This window comes from Suncus etruscus, chromosome 7 (genome assembly GCF_024139225.1).
Source record: "Suncus etruscus isolate mSunEtr1 chromosome 7, mSunEtr1.pri.cur, whole genome shotgun sequence".
Classification (NCBI taxonomy): Eukaryota; Metazoa; Chordata; class Mammalia; order Eulipotyphla; family Soricidae; genus Suncus; species Suncus etruscus.
The window spans coordinates 110,665,713-110,688,799 of NC_064854.1; the positions used below are offsets into that span (position 1 = coordinate 110,665,713).

Here is a 23,087-nt window from a genome sequence, read left to right on the forward strand (position 1 = left end):
AGAAACAACTATAAGGATTACCTTTTTTTAAAAATATTTCAGCCACACCAGGTGATATTTAAGGCTTTCTCATGGCTCTTCGATCAGGGATCACTTCTGGCTGTGATTAGAGGACCATATGTGGTGTCAGGGATTGAACCCAGGGTATCTGTGCACAAGGCAAATGCTGTACGTCCTGTACTATTTCTTGCCTCTTTTACTTATTAATTTATATCTGGGGCTACACCCAATGGTGCTCTGGACTTACTCCCGGCTTTGTGCTCAGGGATCACTCCTGGTGGGCTCAGGGGAGACTATAGGAGATGCTGGGGTAAGCTCCCTACAGTTCTAGCCCTCTCCAGTCCTTGTAGAAGACTATCATAACCTGGGATTCCAGAATCTTAGAACATTTATCATCGTAAACATAGATATTAAAAACCCTACATAGAGGCTGAGGAGATAGATCAGAGCAGTAGAGCACTTTCCTGAGTTCAGCTCATCTGGTTGTTTCAGAGACAACTGAAACAGCATCATTGTAGGTTGCCCCTAATGGAAAATCTATTTTGGTAAAGGGGATCTTTTCCTCAACAGACAAGAAACATAATAGTAAGAAAACAAAGTTGTCATTAATATACTTCCAGTGAGTTGGGGTTAAGTGCTAAGAAGTATATAAATTGGTTAGTGAAGGGCGTAAAATAAGGTATCTTACTATGGTTTTCCTATGGAATATCAGGGAAGGCCTCTTTAGTAAGGTGACATTTAAGTAATGGAGGAACAGTCTAGAGGAATAGAGATGAAAGGCATTGCAGGTTTTAACAGATTAATAATTCACTTTTACTTTTTTTTTTTTTGGTTTTTGGTCCACACCCGGCGGTGCTCAGGGGTTACTCCTGGCTGTCTGCTCAGAAATAGCTCCTGGCAGGCACAGGGGACCATATGGGACACCGGGATTCGAACCAACCACCTTTGGTCCTGTATCAGCTGCTTGCAAGGCAAACGCCACTGTGCTATCTCTCCGGGCCCACTTTGACTTACTTTTATAAAGTTTCCTATGGCATCAGGTTGAAAGGAGTGCCAGATAGTGATGCCACTGACTGCTGAGGTTGCCAGATTTGCTAAAAGTTTAGAATGGGGCAGTGTGAGTAGATGAATCAAGAATGGTCTCATGAGCTGGAGTGACAGCACAGCAGTAGGGCCTTAGCCTTGCACGCGGCCGATACAGGACAGAGGACCTTGGTTCGATCCCCGGCATTCCCTATGGTCCCCCAAAGCCAGAAGTGATTTCTGAGCGCACAGCCAGGAGTAACCCTGAGTGTCACTGGGTGTAGCCCAAAAACTAACCAAAAAAAACCTCAAAAGTATGGTCCCATACAGCTGAGTTGAAAAGAATGAACTTCACACTGACCAAATATCGAAAGACCCCATGATGTAGGGGCCACTCAGGCAGTAGCTGCTCATCTCCACAGGGATATGGGAGCCTCTGCCCACCCCATGGCTGCCTTGAGAGTCCTGAGTACCTGCTCTGCTCTCTTGAGGTATCCTAAAGGGAAGGAAGACGAGAACCACACACAGGATGACTTAAACTTTGATGACTAAATTTTTAAAAAGGAAATGGCATTTGATTTTAAAAACGGAATGGCTGTATTTCCTTGTATGCTGCTGAAAGAGTGAACAGTGAAGTTAGATGATTTCAACCATTTGAAAAATTTTTGTTTTTGTTTTTGGGCCACACCTGGTGATGCTCAGGGCTGTGAGCTCAGAAATCGCTGCTGGCTTGGGAACCATATGGGATGTTGGGGAATTGAACCTTGGTCTGTCCTAGGTTAGCGCTTGCAAGGCAAATGCCCTACTGCTTGCGCCACCTCTCCAGCCCCTGAAAAGTTTAATTCAGCATTGGTTTTGGTAAAACTTGAACAAACATGGAATAAGTTGGGAAAATCAGTCTTTTTGTGAGATTATGCCCAGTGGCAAAGCATCAAAATCTTAACCTCAAAAGTTAAAACACACAATACTATCCTTTTCAGGTATTGTACTGAAAGGGGTCATTATTGCTAAGGAAGCCAATGCAGTGAGACCTGTGCTTAAAGTTTCTGCAAACACTGGTGGATGGGACAATGTTAAAATGCTGTACATAGAATAATTCCTTTGAGAATATAACTAAAAATGCTTACATAAAAAACATTTTAACATTAAACTATAGGAGTATTTTTAATGAGCAAAATCCGTAACAAAACCCAGAAGTCTGAAAATCGGGATAGGATTGGAGAGACACGGGTTATAATTACTTTCCATTCGGTCAATCCCACTTTGATTCCTGGCACCACATGGTCCCCTGAACATCAAAGTTGTGACCTAGAGGCCCCCAAACACAAGGTAGCCTGGGTAATAATACCTTGGAGCCACAGAACACAAGCAGGACTTTATCTCAGGTCTAGTTGCTGGCCCAGTTGGCTGAGAATCCTGGAGGGCCCCCAGATCTCCTGAATATTGCTTGGGAGGGCAACCTCCCTCACAAAAGTTTTTTGACTATTAATTCAGTGTTCTTTAGTCCATATAAACTATATTTTGAAGTCAGAGAGATTGGTCAAGGTACTTGCATGTAGTCAATCTTAATTGAGTTCCTGGCACAGCATGGTCTTGAGTAGAGTAAGGAGTAACTTCCATGCACCACTGGGTGTGACCTAAAAACTCCTCTCCCTGAATAAACTGGAACCCTGATTTTAAGAAATTGACTCTTTGGGACCGGAGAGAGCATGGAGGTAAGGCATTTGCCTTTCATGCAGAAGGACGGTGGTTCGAATCCCGGCATTCCATATGGTCCCCTGTGCCTGCCATGAGCGATTTTTGAGTGTAGAGCCAGGAGTAACCCCCTGAGCGTTGCCGGGTGTGACCCAAAAAACAAAACAAAGAAATTGACTCTTTTAGGGTCATACCTACCCATTGACACTCAGGGATTTCTCAGCGCTTCTAACAGTGCTTCGGGGATGTGCAGTGCTGGGGGTTCTGTTGGCTATGTGCTACACCAGTGATTTAATTCTTGTATAACCTCTCCAGCCTGCACTACACTCATGTTAGGGAAAAGTGGGACTCAGATGTCAGTATCTTGAGCAAAAAAAAAAAATGTTCACAGGGCTGGTACACATGTTTTGCATACAAGAGCCCATGTTTTATTCCTTTTTTTTTCAGGTTCTATTCCTGGCGCTCCGTGGTCCTCTGAGCATGGCTGGGAATGGCAGAATTAAAATAACTAATCTTTTTCTTTAATCCTCCATCCCTAAAACTACTTGGGAGCAACCCTGAGCACCAGGCTGCAAATAGCCTCTGAGTACTGCTGGGTATAGCACCAAAACCAAAAACAAATAAAAATTAAAGTACCTGTGGATTAACGTGATTTAAGAGCACCAGAATTATGGGTTTTGAATCAAGCCATACACTTATTGCTGATTTAGAGAAGTAAATCTTGGCATGCTTTCTCTTTCCCTTGCTTAAATATAAATTTCCTCTTAGCACTGAAGCCCAACTGCCTAAAACTACTAGAAAAGAAACTTAGTTTGCTCACAATGCAAAATGCAGCAACTGGGAATTCCATCACTGATGACAGATCTACTATGAATAACTTATGACAAACAAGAAGTATAATCTTTAGGAGAGTCTTACTACGTGTTTTCTGAAAAGTAATACATGTTCACTGCAAGAGGAATTCCAGTGGTGAATATAATACAATTACATTTCACTAAGCAGTTTCCATATTTAGCTCAATGCATATATATAGTTTTTAATATAAGGTAGAGGGGCCTTTGTTATATGATGTGCTGTTATATTTGGATACGTAATTACAAGTCCTCTCAGAAGGCTTGTTAAGCCCTCCCTCAAGAATCAAGCTGGAGGTGAAAGTAAAATTGGGATTCAACAGGTCTCTTTGAATGAGGCCATATGGAATTGGGAGAAATAACATGAGGCTAGCCAGAATTGAATTCTGGCTCCTGTACTATCTCTCTTGCTTCAAAACTTATAATTGAGCACATTTAATTCTTAAAATATTGAGCATTTATATTGGCTAATAGGTTAATAAAATCAGATTTAAGGTATGCATCTTAATTCTTGGTGTTTTTTCTTTTTTTTAAAATCCTTAACTGAATCACTATGATAGTTAGAAAATTGTTCATGGTTGAATTTCAGTCACATAATGTCCAAAAGCCATACTGTCACCAGTGCACATTTCCCACCACCTAGGTTCCTGTCTCCTCCCTGCCTGTCTCTGGCAGACATTTTTCTTGTTTACCCTCCCCCCCCCTTTTGTTTTTAAAAGGGAAAGGAGGTGGACCATATATGAGTGTGCTTAGTAGTTCTGGGTCTGTGTTTATGGATCACTCCTGGCAATGCTTGGTGGACTGTATGTGATGCTGGTGATTGAACTGGGGCCAGTCATGTACAATGCGGTGTCTTACCTGAAGTACTATATGTCCAGCCTTTAACCTGGACATTTTAAGATGACTAATATCTGAAATATTTTTTCCTCATGATTTGAAAATGATGGTGAAGGGCTCTTATAAAAGTCTAATTTTCCTAATGCTGTATATACTTGTATATACTTGTAACAAATCTTGGCTCTACACATTGGCAACAGGGAAATGCAGCTAACTTCCTACTTGGAACACATGCAAAGCTCTAGTAATCACTGATTTTTATTTCAAGGCCATAGAACCACAGGTATGCATTCGATTTTCTGAAAACCTACAAAAGATGACAAGAATTTAAAGTTGTTTTGTCCTGGCCATTGTAACCTCTGAAGTAGGCTGAAGGGAAGGGTGTGTGTATCTAAACTCTTGTTATTTAGAAACGCAATGGCATACTTGCCCTATAGATTGGATAGAAGAACTGAAATAATTTGGAAGAGAAAGTACAGTGGGGAAAGCTCTTGGCTTGTAGGTGATTTTTGTCACCCCTGCTTATCTTGTTTTCCTTCTGGGTTATAGGCTTCTGGTTCTCAGGAACTTGGTGCCAAGATAAAGCCTATTGTTTTACAGTCCCTTGGTGGTTTTTCTGGTTGTTTTCACATTATTTCCCTTTGAAGTTATACACCAGCTTAAAATACCATCCAACTCTACTACCAAACCAAAATCAAAAGGAAAAATAAAGTTGCCAAAAAGTAAAATCTTAGAAGGTGAAAGACTTGCAACAGAAGCAAGGATTACTTCCTCAAAAAGAGGAAACTGGGCTGGAGAGAGAGCACATTGGTAGGGCATTTGCCTTATAAGCAGTCGATCCAGGACGGGCAGTGGTTCAAATCCCTGCATCCAATATGGTCCTCTGTGCCTGCCAAGGGCGTTTCTGAGCACAGAGCCAGGAGTAACCCGAGTGCTGCCAGGTGTGACAGGGTAAAGGGAAAACGAGCCAGAGCAGTGGCACAAGAGGTAAGGCGTCTGGCTTGCAAGCACTAGCTTAGGATGGACCGGACCACGGTTCTATCCTCTGGCATCCCATATGGTCTACCAAGCCAGGAGCGATTTCTGAGTGCATAGCCAGGAGTAACCCCTGAGCGTCACCGAGTGTGTGGCCCCCAACAAAACAGAGATAGAGAAGAGAGAGCAAAAAGGAGAGGGAGAAGGAGGGAGGGAGAGGGAGGGGGAGAGAGAGAGAGAGAGAGAGAGAGAGAGAGAGAGAGAGAGAGAGAGAGAGAGAGAGAGAGAGAACAGTAGAAAGTAGGGTATGAGAGAATCCTAGACTTGATGGAGAATTTTTATTAGCACATGCCAGAGAAAAGGATATAAAGAATAGAAGCCTAGTAAAAGTGAAAATGCAAGAGAAAGATATTTAACAGATTTTCTATCTACCATCTCCAGTAAAGATCTAAGAGGCTTGGCAGCTACACAGTGCAAGGATTGAACCATCTTATCTCTAGACTATAATCACATTTGGTAAAATGAATTACTGAGGAGGAATGTCTGACATTTAATATTGATGATCTAGCACTAGTTTATCAGTCCCAGAGAATGTCCCAGAGAATGTCCCATAATTATTTTCCACTTTTTTCTTAGCACCTGAGCTTCTCTTGTTCCCTTCTGCCTAGAATGACCTTACTCTGCCTTTCTGCTGGCGAATTTCCTTATACCAAGTCTAAAACCACTGTCTCTACCTTTTGAGAATTAGGATCCCCTCTTGCTATCCCTGACCATAAGGTTACCTGTAAAGAGATTAAAAAATGAACGATCAGGTGAGTTTTTTTCCGAGAGATCTGTGAACACACCCAAGACAAAAAACATTTTTCCATAGTGAACTTCTAAGGAATGTGTGGTTTAAATGGTTTGTTTGTAAATGATAAAACAGACCAATCTTACAGCAATAATGTTGAAAAATAAAGATTAAGCTGTGTTCTATTTACTTTCTTTCTTTTCTTTTTTTTTTTTTTGGTCATATCCGGTAGTGCTAAGGGGTTATTTCCTGGCTCTACACTCAGAAATCCTCCTGGCAGGCTTGGGGGACCATATGGGATGCCGGGATTCAAACCAATGTCTTTCCACATGCCAGGCAAACACCTTAGCTCCAAGCTATCTCTCCGGCCCCTGTGCTCTATTTTCTAAAATAGAAGTTTATTGCTAGTAAGTGTGGGCTGTATTATAATCTAGGAAGATATAATTTACCTTTGACCAAAACTGATTAGATTTACATATAAGCAGATCCAAAAACAATGTGTTTGTCCATCTATCCAAAACCGTTTCCTTCCAAAACTGGCAGCTTAAGAATGTAGCTGTGGGTCACTGTTTATACATTACATTATCTACACCTAAACTTTGTTGACCAAGAATGAAAACATCCTTAAGCCCTTACAGTGGTCTCAAACTCAATTTACCTGGGGGCCGCAGGATTCAAAGTCGGGGTGAGGCAGGGCCGCATAAAGGATTTCGCTTACCAAATAATCGCAATAAAAATCGCATTAGTAAGAAAAAAATCGCAGTATGCTCGGGGTATGCGAATGTTTAATGCGATTTTTTTTGCAATTATTTCGTAAGCGAATGATCGCGAATACTGCGATATTTGAAGGCTGGCCACGGGCCAAAAAATTTTGTACGGAGGGTTGCAAATGTCCCGCGGGCCGCGAGTTTGAGACCCCTGCCTTAGAAGATGCTAGTAAGGAAAGGAAAGCAAAGGTCACAAGGTGTCTTTATGCCACCCTCTTCCCCCCAAAAAAGAAGACGAGAAGTCAGTCTAGATTAAAAGGGTTTATGTATGGGCTGAAGTGACAGTACAGCAGGTAGGGTGTTATGCTGAGTAAGGTTCAATCCTCGGTACCCATATGGTTTCCCAAGCCCCACCAGGAGTAATCCTTGAGCTCAGGGCCAGAAATAAGCCCTGAGCACAGCTGGGTCTGACCCAAAAACAGATAAACAAAAAAGAATAAAGGACTTAAGTATCACAATGAGGCAGAAACATGTAAGATATTTCATGCAACCAACCTTATTTATTAAGAAGTCCTAATTTTTATTGCCCATTTAGTAACATGTTTGTTCTACAAACTAATGTCTCAGAAAGCAAAGCACAACTTTTTCTTATAAATAGTATAAATTATTTTATTTACAGAAACTTGTTACAAAACAAATAGACTATATATTTCTTCTTTTTTAAATATCCAAAGTAATTTTCTATCCCTTGACATTTGTTCATGTTCTATACAGCAGCCAACACAAAGTCCAGCTGAGATGCTCTTGATTATGTGTACAAATTATCAACCTATTCACACATTTTAACACAGGAGATTGCTTTTATAACCATAAAAAAAAAAAAAGACAAAAAAACAGCAAAATGCTTTAGAAGCCCTACATTCACGCTGACAGTATGTAGTGCTCATTAAAAAAATCTGAAGATGTAAAATGGTTCGCACAAAATGCAAAAATGATTAATTTCTGCTAAACAACGAAACTCTCAACAATCATTTTCTAAAGCCAAATTCCCACCCCCCTCCCCAACTCAGGACAGAAGAGATTACTAAGAAATTCATTGGCAACAGAACTCTTGCAGGAAGATAGCTGCCTTTATAAGTTACATTTTTCAAATTATACATTTTTCAATGTTCTCAGAGGTACTTTGCATAATATTTTTGGAATACAAAATATTTTAAATATTCTATCTTAAACTCTGTATTTCATGAGTAAATAACAAAACGGACATTGTGTAAGTTGCTGGCTAAAAAAAAAGACTGGTAACCTTTAGAGCCACAAGGCAATCCATCATCAGCTGAATTACCTTGAACCAAAAGGTCTTAATTTTAAAATACCTTATAAAATCACCAGCATTTTGTGGTTTACAACTCCTCCCTTAAAATTTTAGAAACAATATTTAGGTGGAAAAAGCAAACTCCAAAAGTTCAACTGAACATTCAAGTCTTTTTAAAGAGATTCTGTCTAAGCTTAAAATTAGGTTCAGGCACTTTCAGTTTATTTTTTCCATTAGTTTTAAACCACATCACATCATCACATACTATAACATATGTGCAGAAGAGCACATATGTACACGCATAAACACACACACATAAAAAAACACCAACGAAAAGGAAAGCAGTGTGTCACTTAGTTACATGTAGTCTATCGGGAAATCAGGCAACGAGAGAGAAGCAATGCCCACTTCATCTGGATGAATCCGCTCCCGACACATTAAAAGGGACAAAAGACTTTCACAGAACAGAGGCATCCCTTAAACTGTAAAGGAGGCAGGTTCTAGAACTATTGGCTTGGCAGTGAACCACTTCAAATTATAAAAAGGTATTTACTTTTATTAATTAATAAATAAATACTAGATGATCTCAATTGTACCAAAACAGGATATCAGAAAAAAAGACCTGTGCAAAAATACATATTTAAATATGTACAATTCATTTTTAACAAAATATGTCTTCTGAAATAGGGATACTTCCATATTTATAATAGAACAAGAAATTCCAAAATAAAGATACAAAAGTAGGTTTTGTATAATTCTTTGTTCATCATTGCAGCACTTTTTTTTTTTTTGTAGGTTAAGAAAACTGCAGGACTTGTCATGAAATTCTATTGGAAAGAATATAAAAATTATCTTGGTTTTAAATTGATACCAAAGTCGGTCTAGAAACAACCCTACCACTTCAAATTTGGTTTTTGCAAGTTAATTTAATCCAAAAAAATACTTGTACTCCCGTGTTTTAAATGGTCTTAACTGTTCAGCATAATAAAAAGTAGTTATAGGAGAAAATAAAATATTTGAACAACAGTCTAAAGTTTAATAGCACTGTTTAGAACTTGTTTGTGGCAGGCAGAATCCAAAATGGCTAATTTCCTAATCCCGATGTTCTGTGGACTACCGGGAGACTAATTGAAATTTAATTAAAACTTCAGACTAAGAAATTAAATGATCATCACTCGCTAATCTAAATATCTACATTATTTAGAATCAACTTGCTATCACTATCGTGGATCCTATTCACATCTTTCGGAACATGATCTCTTTATAAATTCCATTGCTAAAAGCAACTTTATTTATAACCATCAAGTCCCCTTGGCTCTGAAAATAAATTCTACCCATACCCCATTGCACTTGTCATCAAGGAATCAACTAAATACGCTCTGATTTTCTCTTACCTCCTTGCTCTCTTTCTACTGGGATGGAACAACCAGATCGATTTGTCTTAATACCAAATTGGCCCATCCATGCTCTTGCCTTTCTAAACTCTCCTATATTATCATCAAAATATTTACCAATTCATTGCATAATAAGTGGACAAGATACTGTTCTCCCCCTTCCCTTAAAAAAATTTCATTATTTTACATCAGTTTCTAGCTAAAGAATCTGCATAAAGTTTTTGTTTCTTTACATAATAAGAATAATTCTGTAGCAATTCACATTATTAGGCTGGTAACCAAGTATTTTTTCATTCTACCTGTTTTTGAGCTGAAATTCCCTGAAACTGAAGTTTGTAACCCATGAATTGTAGAGGAAGGAACGGCTGTACTGACTGGCTTTGTCCAGGTCCCTGTTCAAGACCTATAACCAGAGCCTTGGGAAATTTACCCTGTGTTCGGCAACTCTGTGTGTTGTTCTCAGCAGATGTTCCTGGTTTTGTTTCAGAAACTGTGATGGTGGAATCATTTGTGAAGAGCCCTAGTTCATTGTCCAGTGTCAATGACACCTTCTACAGCAATGATATTTCCTAAGTTCTTTCTTTGGGGGTGGGATAATAGAAAAAATATCCTGGAGTGTCTCCAAAACTCTCAGGAAGATGGCTGGCATTAACCCCTAGAGGGTGTTCAGGAAATACTAGATAGGTGTCAGTCACATTGTCCTTGCATGAGTACATGTACCACTCAGCGACTCCCCTCCCTGAGTGCCTGCTCCCTGCCCCAAGAGGCATCAAAATAAATATTTGTAGTGGCAGAAAGGGGAGTGCAGACACACACAATATGGGGAGTACTCAAAGCAGAAATTTACAGTTAGTCCAGGACAGTATCCAAAGAGAAGACTGAAGTTGAATGCAGAGTGTAGTAGAAACATTATGAATAGTCATGACTGAAAAGGGACATTTCTGTTGCATCTAATGATTTTACTTTACAATGGCAATTTTTTGAAAATAGGAAACTGGGCAAGACAGCCAACCCAATCTGCCATACCATTTAACATGAAAAAATACATGAAAATTTCAACTTTTTTGGAAAAAAATTTCGACTTTTTCTATCCTTCCACCAAATTTGGTTTCCCTTTGTCAAACCTAGTTTGCAATTGCATTGTTTTTCTTTCTTTCTTTTCCCAAAATCACATAGATTTGATTTGTACCACAACAAGTAAGCCTCTAAAACAGTATATACACTTGCTCTCTGGGCATCAATGGCTTTAAACCAATTTGTAAGTGAAAAACTTCTGACGGCTTCTCATCCCAAACTTACAAAAGGCTGGGCTATTCTGTCATTGATCCTTGTGCTAACACCGGTATGCCATTCCTGAAAGATTGCTATATAAACCTAATGACAGATCCCTTTCTCCTGAGGCTTACACAGAGTGCAACTCTGTCTCTTCTCTGTAAGCTATCTCTCTGTCCAGTTAGGATGGAGGATAACCTACAGAAGACAGTGTTAAGAAGAAGAAAATAAAAAAAAGAAAAGAAAAAAAGAAAAGAACTGGGGCAGGGAAAAGAGGGAGACAGAAAAATACACAGTAACGCTCCTGTCAAAACATTCTTTCACCCAGCCAGTCTGATCAAAGAGTGGCTCCATGATATACTGCAAGTTAAAAAACAAAACAAAATCTCACAGATTGGTAGCAAGCAGTCCAGACCACTTTAACACTGATAAAAGTAATTCGGTGGCTGAACTTAATCCAGTGTCCTTTATGAGTACTCACTGCTACAGAGCTTCAGGGAAATCCTCCTTAAAACAACAGCCTGGAAGATTTCTACCCTTGAAGCCCACAGGAGGTTGGGAAAACAGACTCAAAGGCATCGTGGAGTCCAGAATGCTGAATGGAGGTGTAACTTGTCGCCAATAGTGTCCAGATTTATTCCTCCCCTTGCTGTTTCCAGCTGTCAGGGACGTGCCTTTGTCTTTAAGAAAAAAGAAGGGTGGGGGAAACAACAAAAAGGTAAGTGAATGTACACAGTGCTTCCTTGAGTCTGAACAACAATCTATGAAAGGCCACGCACCAACAAAGTGTCCAAGTGATTGAGTGATACCAGGAGCAGTCAGCTTCAGAATATGGCCTTAGGTTTTACAAACATTTACTGCCTCAGGCACAATCATTCCAAAAACTTGACATTTTAGAAAATTGTCTACACAAGCTGCATGCCAAACTTTCAGCTTTCAGAAAAAGGCTCACATGTCTGCCTTTTGGTTTTATTTGCTGATTTTGTTGTCAAAGGTAATTCCAAGTTGTCAGTTGAAAAATGACAAGGTCAAATAGGCTAATACACACAGGTGTGAAAAATCACACACACAGCAGGGCCCATGCCAGGGAAAGGGAACTCTGGCCTTCACAGTCCCAATGAGCTATTTTTAAGGCCTTGGTGGCAGGGGCCATGAATAGTTCTGGAGAAGGAGCAGGGTGCGGCCTAGCCCCATCTTCTAGGCTTCCCAGCACATCCCACTACAGTCCCTTGTTTAGGAGGCTCAATCGTCAATTCCCAGCTCGGTTTTCTCTAAATTAAAGGCAGCTCTATCAGACCAGCCTAACAAAGTTGAGTCTTCATTAGGAGCAGGATTCTTTAAAGCAGAGGTTTGTAACTGCCAGTGCTCAAACAAGGATAGACCACAGGCATAAAAGGTTGAAAACTACTGCTTTAATGCATCTTTGGAGTCATGAATCCATCCCTCTGAAATTCAGAGGGAAGCTAGAGGATTATCTTTATAGAGAAATTAGCACTGGCATTAATATCTACAAAATTTGGGCGGGGTCAGTCCTTGAAACCTCATCATTCACCATGTGTCCCCCGTAGGATGCACACAGCATAAAAAAAAAGTCTTCCACTGCACACACACAAAAATGCCTCTCAAATACAACCGTAAGTTGCATGTAATTTTAAGGAATGGAATCGTAATTATGAGCTTTACACAATGAGACACAACTCCCATGAAGGAAGAAATCACAAGCTAGTATAGTTTCTGAGTCAAAATTAGCCAACAGATTTGTGGGCTACACCAAACTAAAACAATCAGAAAATTTAAGTAACTCTAAAAAAATGGCAAATTTTGAACTGGGAAGATGTGTGTGGGAGCTCCGAGTTTGATCCTTAGCACCACAAGTTTGATCCTTGGCATTCATCCCAATCCCCCCACTTCAACAATGCTGGAAGCATTGGTAGGTATGGCCCCAAAACAACCCCCCCTCCCCAGAAAAAAAAAAAAAAAGGGCATACCATGTCTTGCTGTGTGTATGCAGTGTATTTTTAATCTTATCACAGGTAATGAGTAACTACAAATCAAAAATTAAAAGCACAATTTTCACTTATCCAGAGTCATATAACTTACAAAGAGCCCATATGTATATGAAACTCATCGAAGAATAGACTGCTATTCAAACTCATGAATATTTCTCCCATACATATGGCACCAGTATTGGAAGAACAGTTTTATAGTGTGAAAAAACTTCTTGTTATTTTCTAAACAAACAAACAAACAAACTAAAAATTCCCTCTTAGCCTAAGTATTTAGACTCTTAAGATGTAATGGATAAGAAAAAAATAATCGTATGAAGCCCACTTTAAAAATCAAATTCTGAGCAAATATTGTTGAAATTCCTGTTTGTAATCAAGAGAAGCTATCCTAATAAAATAAAAGAGCAGAGATGACCCAAAAGTTAGAGCAAAGATGAAAAGGTGGGAAGACAGTAGTAGGTATGGGTAGAAAGGTGGAGAAAAGCAAATGGCAGCATGAGAAAAGTGTGGTAAGCTACAAATCTAACACCTTAAAGGACTCTACCAGTGGGTTCACATCCAGATTTTTTTTATATCTATCAACTGAAGAGATCTTAGTTTCCGGCTATGTCCAAACTTATGCTGTTTTTCTGGCTTCCTAGAAAGCAACCAAGGGAAGAATACAGGGAAAAACTTGGTCAGGATATTAGAAATTCCTTGAAAAAAAAATACTTAAAATTTTTTCTTTTTTAAAATTAAATCATCCATCCCTAGATTTGGTTTTAGACATGCTTTCCTCAGAGAAGCCTACTAAGAAGCATCTATCTCTTCAGGAAACACTCCTGCTTCCTCTCAGCCAGAAATGTAAGATGCACACTGTTTCCAAGGACAGATCATTAGCTAGAGGGAGGTGGTGCTGGACAGAATGAGCTCCACAGCCTGTCTGCTAAAATGCATCCCTCTGGGTTCTTTCCCCAGCAGCATCTTTCTTTTAAGATATTAGAAATCTAAGAGGAGCAGTCTTGTTTACCTTCTTCTGACCATGAACCTCCCTAGAGAGACACCCTGAAGCTGGACATTAGTTCACAGACTACGAAACCTGCCCAACCACACGGTTTCAACCTGGCAAAGGATCTTAAGGTCGAGAAAATGGGAATCCCCACAGGGCTCACAGTCCATTTCCTACCTGATGAAGGAGGGAACTGTTGGTCAGTCCTTGTGCCCCTGGGCCGGTGCCTGTGTGTTTCACGTGGATGTTGTTCATGGACGGCAATTTGGCAACCTTGGTGGACTTGTTGCTGCTGTTGTTGACACTGCTTGAGCTGGGCGAACACTTCCTTTTCTTTCCTATGAATTTGTCAAGAGGAGTGTGTGAGTGTGAAAAACTGCTGTGGGAGTTGACAGGCAGTTCACTGGACTGGTGAATGAATGGCCCAAGAGAAAGCGTGGAATCACTGCTGTTTACCATGACACTCATCCTCTTGATGGATTCGGCAGGGCTCCCACCTGGGGGGCCCCTCCCTGACTGGTCGTGCCGGACACTCACTGAGTTTGCTTTATTTACCACACAGTTAAGGCCAATACCATGGGAAGATGTTATCACTGAGGAGTATGAAGGCCCAGAGTAAGCCACACAGTTTTTCCTAAAGGACTCCATGGAATGAGAAGAAGAGGAGGAAGAGTGAACAAATACTGGGGAATTGCTTTTGCGCTTCTTTCCTGAGCCGCCACTGGTACTGCTACTGGCATTGTGACAGTTCGTGCTGTTACCAGAAGACTCCTTGGGCCTTAAAGACTTGCTTGGTTTCAATTTCTGAGGTTTCCTGGACATGGGGGATGAGGGCACTGAGGAAAGGCCAGAGGGTGTGGAAGGGGATGAGGATGAAGAGGACATTTGTCTGGATTGCATACTGCACACAGGATCCATTGCCCCACACACGGAAGGCTGTGCATTTAGTGTAGTTCCATGAGCTGGTACCGATTTGCTATTTGGGGAGATGCAGGTGGATGAGAGCAGGACGGGGGATGTAGACATGGTGGCTGCTGCCTGATAGTTGACCCCACACTGTGATGTTGGAACAGAGTTTGTCCGGTGAGGAACGCGTGTAGAGACAGGTGATGTACTGGGCACTGGTGGGATTTTCCTGCCAAAAAATAAGAGAGTAACTGAGTGGCATTCACTGTTTTCAGAAACTTCCACATGGATACCCCTGGCACTGAGAAATGTACCCCTATCATCATTCTGAAATGCAGTCAATTCTGGTACCTTACTTCCCTTTTAGCTCCTTTATCATCTACCTGGAACTCTCTGAATATAGGTTTGTAATATGGTGTCTCACACCTCGTGACTGCCCCAGCTTATTTTGTCAACATCCACAGGACACTCATATCCTGGAATACAGCTGCTTAAATTCTTGGGAATTTAAACTTCCTTAAATTCCCAGATATACCATAGGTGAGACAGAGCCTATCTTCAATATGCAATTCTCTTAACAATTCATCCTTTAATTTTAGCTCATCCCAACATTTTTTTTTACCTAGGTTCCTTGCCCCAAATTCCTGTTCCCAGACACGAAGGACTAGGACAGTGTTAGTGTTTGATTATTGATCACGAACACACTTCTCTGCAGATAAGCAATCCATAGCTCATTTATCACTGTAGCCCCAGTGCCAAGCACAGTGCTTGGAACAAAGAAGATGCTCAGCACAATACATAACTGAGTATATTTGATGAAAGAAAAGGGCATAACAGTTTCTAGGTCCTAATGACTGGCCTGGATGACCAACTATACAAAGGAATAAAGTGTTTCTAGTCAGTGTGTAACAATGTACCCTGCTAATAATGTGTAGGCAAGATATTTTTTCTAGGGATAGAGGAGTCATTCATAAATTAAACCAAAGAACCTTCCCACCCCACCCCACTCCTGCTTTACTTTAGATCTGATTTCAAAATGTGATAGGATCAAAATGATCCCTTCCCTAAAGGACAGAACACTGAGGTGGCAAAATAGAAAATGACCTGGCTGAAAGATAGCTCTGACCTCTGGGAGCTCTGGTTAATCTAGTTACTCCCACCAGCTGGTGCTTCACTTCCTAATCTTTCAAGAGAGAAAAGGAGCCTACACTGCTATCAAGCTACTTTCCCTATAGCTTTAAAAGAAGAAGCGTAAGGATTATTTATTGCAAATGTTTGCACCACCTTGCTGGCCTCCATTCAGAAATGGAGCTCTGTCCCTATGTTACTATTTCCCAATATTGGTTGTATATGACAATCACCAGTAGAGTTTGAGAAACACTCATATTTACAGGAGCAGAAAACTCTTGGGGGTGTGAACCAGACATTAGCAGTCTCCAAATTTCTCTGAGGACCCCAAATTAAGGCAAAATAGAGAGGCTGACTTTATCCCTCTGTTTTTCACTGAGGACAAGCACTGACATTATCTGAGAGGGTAATACAGAAAGCTGAGTTCTGAGATCTTACCTCAAACCTACTGCAGAAAATCTATATGAATCTCACTAAGATTCCTAGGCCAGACATGAGACTACACTTTTATGAAACCCTGAGTGAGGTGTGTCTGCTCTTTGAGTGCAGTAGCTTCTTAAAGCCACCAGGTGGCGCAGAAGACAGCCTAGAGAAAAAGCCTAAGATTTAAATTCTGGGAAATGGAAAATTCGGGATCATAGCAGAGAAAATGTTACTGTCTCTGGTCAATGTTAATAATTACTCGCTAACAACACTTTTGAGGGGCTGAGAGATACTGTAGTGGTACATCTACAGTGGTAAGGCGCTTGCCTTGCATGTAGCAGACACAGGATTGATTCCCAGTACCATATATTGTTCTGAAAGCAGAGCCAGGAGTAGACCCTGAGCACACCTGGCCCCCAAACCTAAGTCAAATCAAAATAACTTTTAAGCCATTCATTATCTTCTGGAAAAAGACACAGCACAATATGTAGTTTCACTGAATTGTGTTTGCATGAATGAATTCAGTAAAAAAAATACAAACAACTATAAAAATGCTTCCAACTTGCTGTTGGAAAACAAGGAACTAAAATCTTATGATAGATGACTTTATACTTATTTTGATTATATAAATGTATCATCGACATAAATACCTGTAACAAGTAAAACATAAAAGCTCATACCAATCCCTCTCTAGAAGATATGGAGTAGTGATCCCAAATCAGAAGCTAGTAACCAGTTAAGGCATTCCAGCAAATCTCAAGACCACTGAAAAGGATGCAGAAATCAGTAGGCTATCCCCAGTCTGGGGAATATTTCCTCAAGAACCTGGTCTGTACCTGTTGACAAGCTCCTATATGCCCCCATCTTGTGTTCAGTTGCTCACCAACACCCTCATCTGTCTCTGCTGAATGACATTTTAAAATCAGAGCACATATTAATAAAGAAATGGTTTTCTTTCTTACTGGGATCAAGGGGTGATGAGGTAGTCATCCTCTAATACAAACAAGTGACAGTGAAATCACATGCAATGCAATTTCTTTTTAAGTTAATGGTACAACTATTCTCTTTTCTCACACTTTTGTAAGTAAAATTTTCAATTAAACAATTTTGCTTCACCACCACCCCCAAGTACATGGCACCAAAGAAAAAAACCTCTTCATACAAGCCTCTAAGGACTCAAATCATATCCACCCAAAATGCTGGCTATAAAAACAAATCAATGTAATGGCGATAAAACATTCTAAGAACTCTTCTAGGCATTTTGAGTACAGTGTTTAGTAAGTTCAATTCTGAAGAAATGGAAAGATCAATATTTCATGTGTCTCATGATATGGAGAGACCTGTCCCCCTCCCCTCAAAAAAACCCACTACCTTGAGTGTGTCTTGAGGCTTTTTATAAAGAAAAAGTAGGAGCCTCCTATCCAGTAAGAACACGAAGACATGTCTGGGTCTGGCATTCTAAATAAACAAATTAAGTCTTATTAATGATCATGGATAGTTCTTTGGATTAGGTGCTATTGGAGGCCTGATAGGCTTTCTCACACTATATCAAGAAACTGAGGCAGGACAGATAAATGAATGCGGAATCCCTATTATCTTCATGATGACAGCTATATATATTTTTTTTTTTAATTGTTTTTCCCCTCCCTCAACTAGAATGTAAGCTTCATACAAGTAAATATTTCTTTGCCTGTAGCCCAATAACCCAGAATAAGACATATTTACTAAAATGAATGAATGCATTCTGAATGAAGCCTATCTTTTTTAGAAGGGCACACCCACTGATGCTCAGGACTTGACTCCTGGCTCTGCACTCAGGGACCACTTCTGGTGTGGTGCATGGGATGGAACTTGGGTTAGCTGCTTGCAAGGAAAATACTAAACCTTCTGTACTGTTGCTCTCCCTCACTGAAAGAAGTCTTTTTTCTCAAAGTCGCAGGCTATGTTTTCCTTTTCATTTTAAGTAAACCTATCTCAATTGCTCCCATAAGAAATAAAGAGGATATAGCTCTGAGAAAAGTCAGTCTTGTCTCCGCTTCCCTGCAGAGGTGCTAGGACAGGCACTCACTTCCACAGCTGCGCGTTCAGATGCTTCTCCACCATGAGGTTGAGGGCACAGCGAAGCCGATTCCATCTGGAGTCAAACACGTAATAGCCTCTTCCAATTTGTCGACTCCCAAATGTGCAAAACTGAAAGAGAGAGCACAATCAAGTGTGCCTGCTAACTCCAACCAAATTCACCCAGAAAGCGTTCTCTCTTCTTCAGAAAAGGAGCTAACCAGGAAAGATAAACGCTTACTCTGAGGAGGCTATGAAGCATGAGAGTGATGATGCCTAGGGAATGGAGAGGGAAAAGCAGATGTTCCAGAGAATACATGCCACTTCTGGGGTGCCCTATTCTCAACTGCTCTCACACCTTGGTACTCAGTGGTATGGGCATGCCAAGGTTCCTGGCATGCTACCTCCCCCCTTCCCCTTGCGCCCCCCTACAGAGCCCTTTCCCTGCAATGTGAGAAAAGTCAACATGAGGTGGATATGGAACTTACAGATGCTGGCTGAGGATGATGACCTGAATAATGACAGTCCAGTTTTTCAACAGACTCTTCTTTGTCATCGCCTTCTCCCTCCTCACTGGATAACCGAGAAGCTGGCTCAGTGGCAGGCAGGGGAGGGTGTGGAGATTCATGGACTGAAGGAGGGTCAATGGGGGCACTCCCACCTTGCTGAGCAGGGCAGCCTGGAGGCCTTGGTGAGCAGAAAGTGCAGCACTGATCAGATCACATATCTGGAAACCAGCCGCTTTACCTCAGATACAATAAAGTACCCAGAACCACTTAAGGGATGGTGGGGCCACCTGAAGTCCACCACTAGCACTGAGGAAACATGCTAATTCAAGTGGTCAAAAGGCAAAGAAACTACTCTCCTAAACGACCATTATCAAATGGAGGTATTTTCCAGATCTTACCAAGATTTCATACTACTTTTCATTAAGTGGCTCAGATCCTATGACCTTCCTCTACTCTCAAAGGGAAAAAAAAAAAACAAAAAACATAAGGAATTTAAAATCATTCATCTTCAAATTTAACCTTATTTAAGATTACAAAAGATTATTAAACAAGGCCTTTGGAGAATGCTCTGAACAATTTGAAATAAACAAGAGTTGATTTAAAAAAAATAGCACTGTTCTGATACACGAATAACCTAGGATCTCAGGCTCAAGGGTAATAATATACTTTTCCCCATGTAAACAATTACGGTTCCAGAATCAAGCTTACATCTTATAGAGAAAAACTTTGATAAAAAGACATCAAAGGGGCTGGAGAGATAGCATGGGGATAGGGTGTTTGCCTTGCATGCAGAAGGATGGTGGTTCGAATCCCGGCATCCCATATGGTCCCCCAAGCCTGCCAGGAGCGATTTCTGAGCATAGAGCCAGGAGTAACTCCTGAGTGCTGCCAGCGTGACGCAAAAACAAAAACAAGACATCAAAGAAAGAATTTAATAAGAATGGAGGCTGGGGTCTGGGCAGTTTAGGGAGCGCCTCTGGCTATCTCTCTCCTGTATAGCTCCAAAACCAGAGGACTCATTTGGGGACAAGCTCAAGCTCAACAAACTTGGGTTTCCATTTGAGAGGAATTTCTGCCCTTCATGTGATCATTTTAAGGATCTGACAAGAGTTGACACATTTCTAGAAGCCCCCATTGCCATGGCCAACACTGAAGGTCTCAGTCTCTATCCCTCTCTTTTCTTTTCCCTCTGAAAACTGAGTACAAAGTACTTTAGTTCAACTTGGTTACAAAAACAAGTATATACATACGTTCATTCTACTATCAGTCTTTTAGGCTTATATATGGTAAGTTCTCAGTAAAACACTGGTCCATTGCTTCCTATACTGCCCAAATAACTAATTCCACACTAACGTCAAAGTCCCAAATGAATGAATGAAAATATATGTTTCTATATGAATGTTGTCAAAATTCAAACCGAATGCTTGATCTCAGCAAGGATTCCGCTGTTGTATTTTGCAAGAAGCAAGACAAATGTATGGAAATTTGCTGCCAAAGCCACATGAAATATTCTAATCACTAGCCTGTAGAGAGGACCTATATTTCAGACCCTTGTAACAGAGTCAAGAGATACCTCTATTGTGGGCTAGGTAATTCTAGCTGTATATGGTCAAGAAGTTCCCTGACTGAACAATTTTTGTTGTTACAATCAAACTAATTTAAAAATTATCTTCAGAGTAAGACTGATGTGTGTTCTTTGACATCATGACAGTACTGGAGCTTTCTGGAACCCGAAGTTCTATGCTCTGGAGGAGAGAGAAAGACTTGGAGGACTTGGCTTACCTTGGAAGACTGGGGGTGTGAGGTTTAGGTTTACTAGCTACGAAAGGCTTTGATTCAGAAGGAATCACTCCGTGAGAGTTTTGGTGTGGCTCCTGTGAAGTTCTAGAAGGGATGGGATGCGGGTCCCTGAGAGGCTGTGTTGGTTGCTGAGAGTCCAGATGACGAATTGATTCCTTTTCCCTGGTTTTGTTTTTGTGCTCAGCTAATAACACATCAAATCGCTTTCTTCTACCCTGAACAGCCCTCCGATGGGTTAAGGAATGTGTCTAGACAGAAACAAACAAACAAGCAAAAACCCAAAAACTGAGAATCTTGGTAACTGTTTTTCTCTGTCACATACCTAAAAACCATCCCCAATGAAGAAGCAATCTGTTTAGTATTTCATAAGCAAAAGGTCATGAGAACAATCTTTTTTTCCTTTAGCTAGTATAAAATCATACATTTCAGGATCCAAATGTAAACAATTCTAACAATGTTAAATGCAATAAGAGAAAAAAGGCATATAAACTATATCACCTGGTATGTAACTGAACTTAAAAGAAAGAAGCATAGTAGAGATACTCATATTCTGTGCCATGGCAAAAATTTGCTTACTGTAATCTTGCTAACATTATTAGCATAATTCTTCTTTGGGCTATTTAGATTCTTGAATGAAACAAAGGAGAAGCAATCATTTCATTAACTACTAATGATCTTTCATTAACTACTAAATAACCATTAAATATCTTCTTTTAGTAATAACTAAAGTGTAAAAATTAAATTCAATTGTCCTTTGCTATTCCAATGAAAATGCCAGGTGAAGTGCAAAAGTGACTCAAAGCATCCTGTAGACAGGGACTGCTATGGTGCTAGACTTGAGAGGAGCAAAGACTGTATAGCCAAGAGAAAAAAAGGGTTATGGAGAGGAACAGGCAAAAAACTCGTGAATCTCTCTAAAGAGACACACTGTGGAAGTCAAAGCAATCTAGAATTCCTGGACACCAAAATGTCTAATTTCAAAATTAAGAAATGGGAACATTTAAAAAATGGTCAAGTTACAATAGTGGTTTTCTTAAAAGGGTCATTATTAATACAATCCATAGGTAAAGTACAAATCTTATCAGAAAATGTCCATATTAAAAATTATTGAATGATTACTAGCATTCTTTTTAAAGGTTCACTAGCAAAATATTTGCAGAAGATAAAAATCAACACAACTATTTCAAACTGTATGGCACTGGTCTGTAAAACATATAAGGAGTGGGGACAAAGAGATAGTATAGTGGTTGAAGCAGATGTCTTACATGTCTTCAAATCTAGTCCCCTGAGTATGTCTGGGTGCAGCTTGGGAAGCTCCAGAGCATTTTTTGCAGGGGTCAGGTCACCAGCAATGAGCAGCATAGAAACTGTAGTCTTAGCACTAACCCACAGGTCCAACTGGCCAAGAATTGCTGGGAGGAGACCTAAGGTCCCCTGAGCTTTGCTTTGGAGTATCTATTCCACCCCTCCTCACCCTTACACCTAAAATTGTAAGGAAACACTAAACATGGCGGTTTCAAATCATATATCCTGAAAGTAAGTGGCTTTACCTATTTCCTTCTGCTTTGTTAGGAAATACTGAACATAATGTAGCCCTACAAGTAGACACATTCATCGTAGACATTAAATAAATGCTTGGTACAATTTAAGGGGAATTAGGCTTCTAAAGTCTTTGAGATTCAGTACCATAATAAATCTCTTACTAGACATGCTGAAAACTATGTCTGCTCCATATCTAACTTGGCATAGTTAGATGAATGTGAACAAATAGCTTCTTCTTCTTTTTTTTTTTTTTTTAAATAAAACTACTTGTATTTTTCTTAATATATATCAGGGGTGGCGAACACGCAGCTCTTGAGCCACATATGGCTCCCGGCCAAAATGATTGCGGATCTTTGCCTCTTATCATTATTTTGTATACGGTGGCTCTTTGCCAAGTTTGGATTTTGTTCTGCTGCTTCTGAGGAGGGACCTCTGAGGAGAGATCTCCAAGTGCATAGATCTCTCCTGCCCCCAGGCTTCGTCATCCTGTCTCCCATCTTTCAGAACAACTGCACGGGCCAGCGAGCAGGGGGGACCTGTGTGTCACAAGTTGTATCACATCTTGCCGTTAGTTCTTAGTAGAGGGCACAGTACACCCTCACCATCACTGCAGGATTTTGACCCTCACTCAAAATGGCAAAATGCAATGTGTGTTTGATATATTATTGTTAAAATTATATGCTTTTGTGTGAGTGTTTGTTTTGGCAGGTTACTGCCTGGTGTGGCTCTCTGATTCTCACATTTAAAATTTTGGCTCTTTGTGTTGAACTTGTTCACCACCCCTGATATATTATGTTCACAGAAAGTAACCTAAATAAAGACAAGAACCTATTTTTTTGCATGTGTTATAACTATATTTAGAATAATGACT

At 40.3% G+C, this 23,087-nt stretch overlaps 1 protein-coding gene and 1 long non-coding RNA gene across 2 annotated transcripts in view; one reads left to right on the forward strand and one right to left on the reverse strand.

The window, feature by feature from the left end:
* Positions 1–1,248: 1,248 nt before the first annotated feature.
* LOC126013916 (uncharacterized) lies at positions 1,249–1,917 on the forward strand. The gene is made up of 2 exons (XR_007497550.1): positions 1,249–1,696; positions 1,817–1,917. It is a non-coding gene; the product is annotated as an uncharacterized LOC126013916 (long non-coding RNA).
* A 5,603-nt stretch (positions 1,918–7,520) lies between these two features.
* ATXN7 (ataxin 7) overlaps positions 7,521–23,087 on the reverse strand; it is a 119,039-nt gene continuing 103,472 nt past the window's right edge. The window contains exons 8-12 of the mRNA XM_049777111.1: positions 20,657–20,922; positions 18,854–19,052; positions 18,376–18,497; positions 14,028–14,985; positions 7,521–11,536 (exon numbers count right to left, since the gene is read on the reverse strand). Of these exons, the coding sequence (XP_049633068.1) occupies positions 11,519–11,536; positions 14,028–14,985; positions 18,376–18,497; positions 18,854–19,052; positions 20,657–20,922 (1,563 nt within the window). The 3' untranslated portion in view covers positions 7,521–11,518. The remainder of the gene's footprint in view (positions 11,537–14,027; positions 14,986–18,375; positions 18,498–18,853; positions 19,053–20,656; positions 20,923–23,087) is intronic.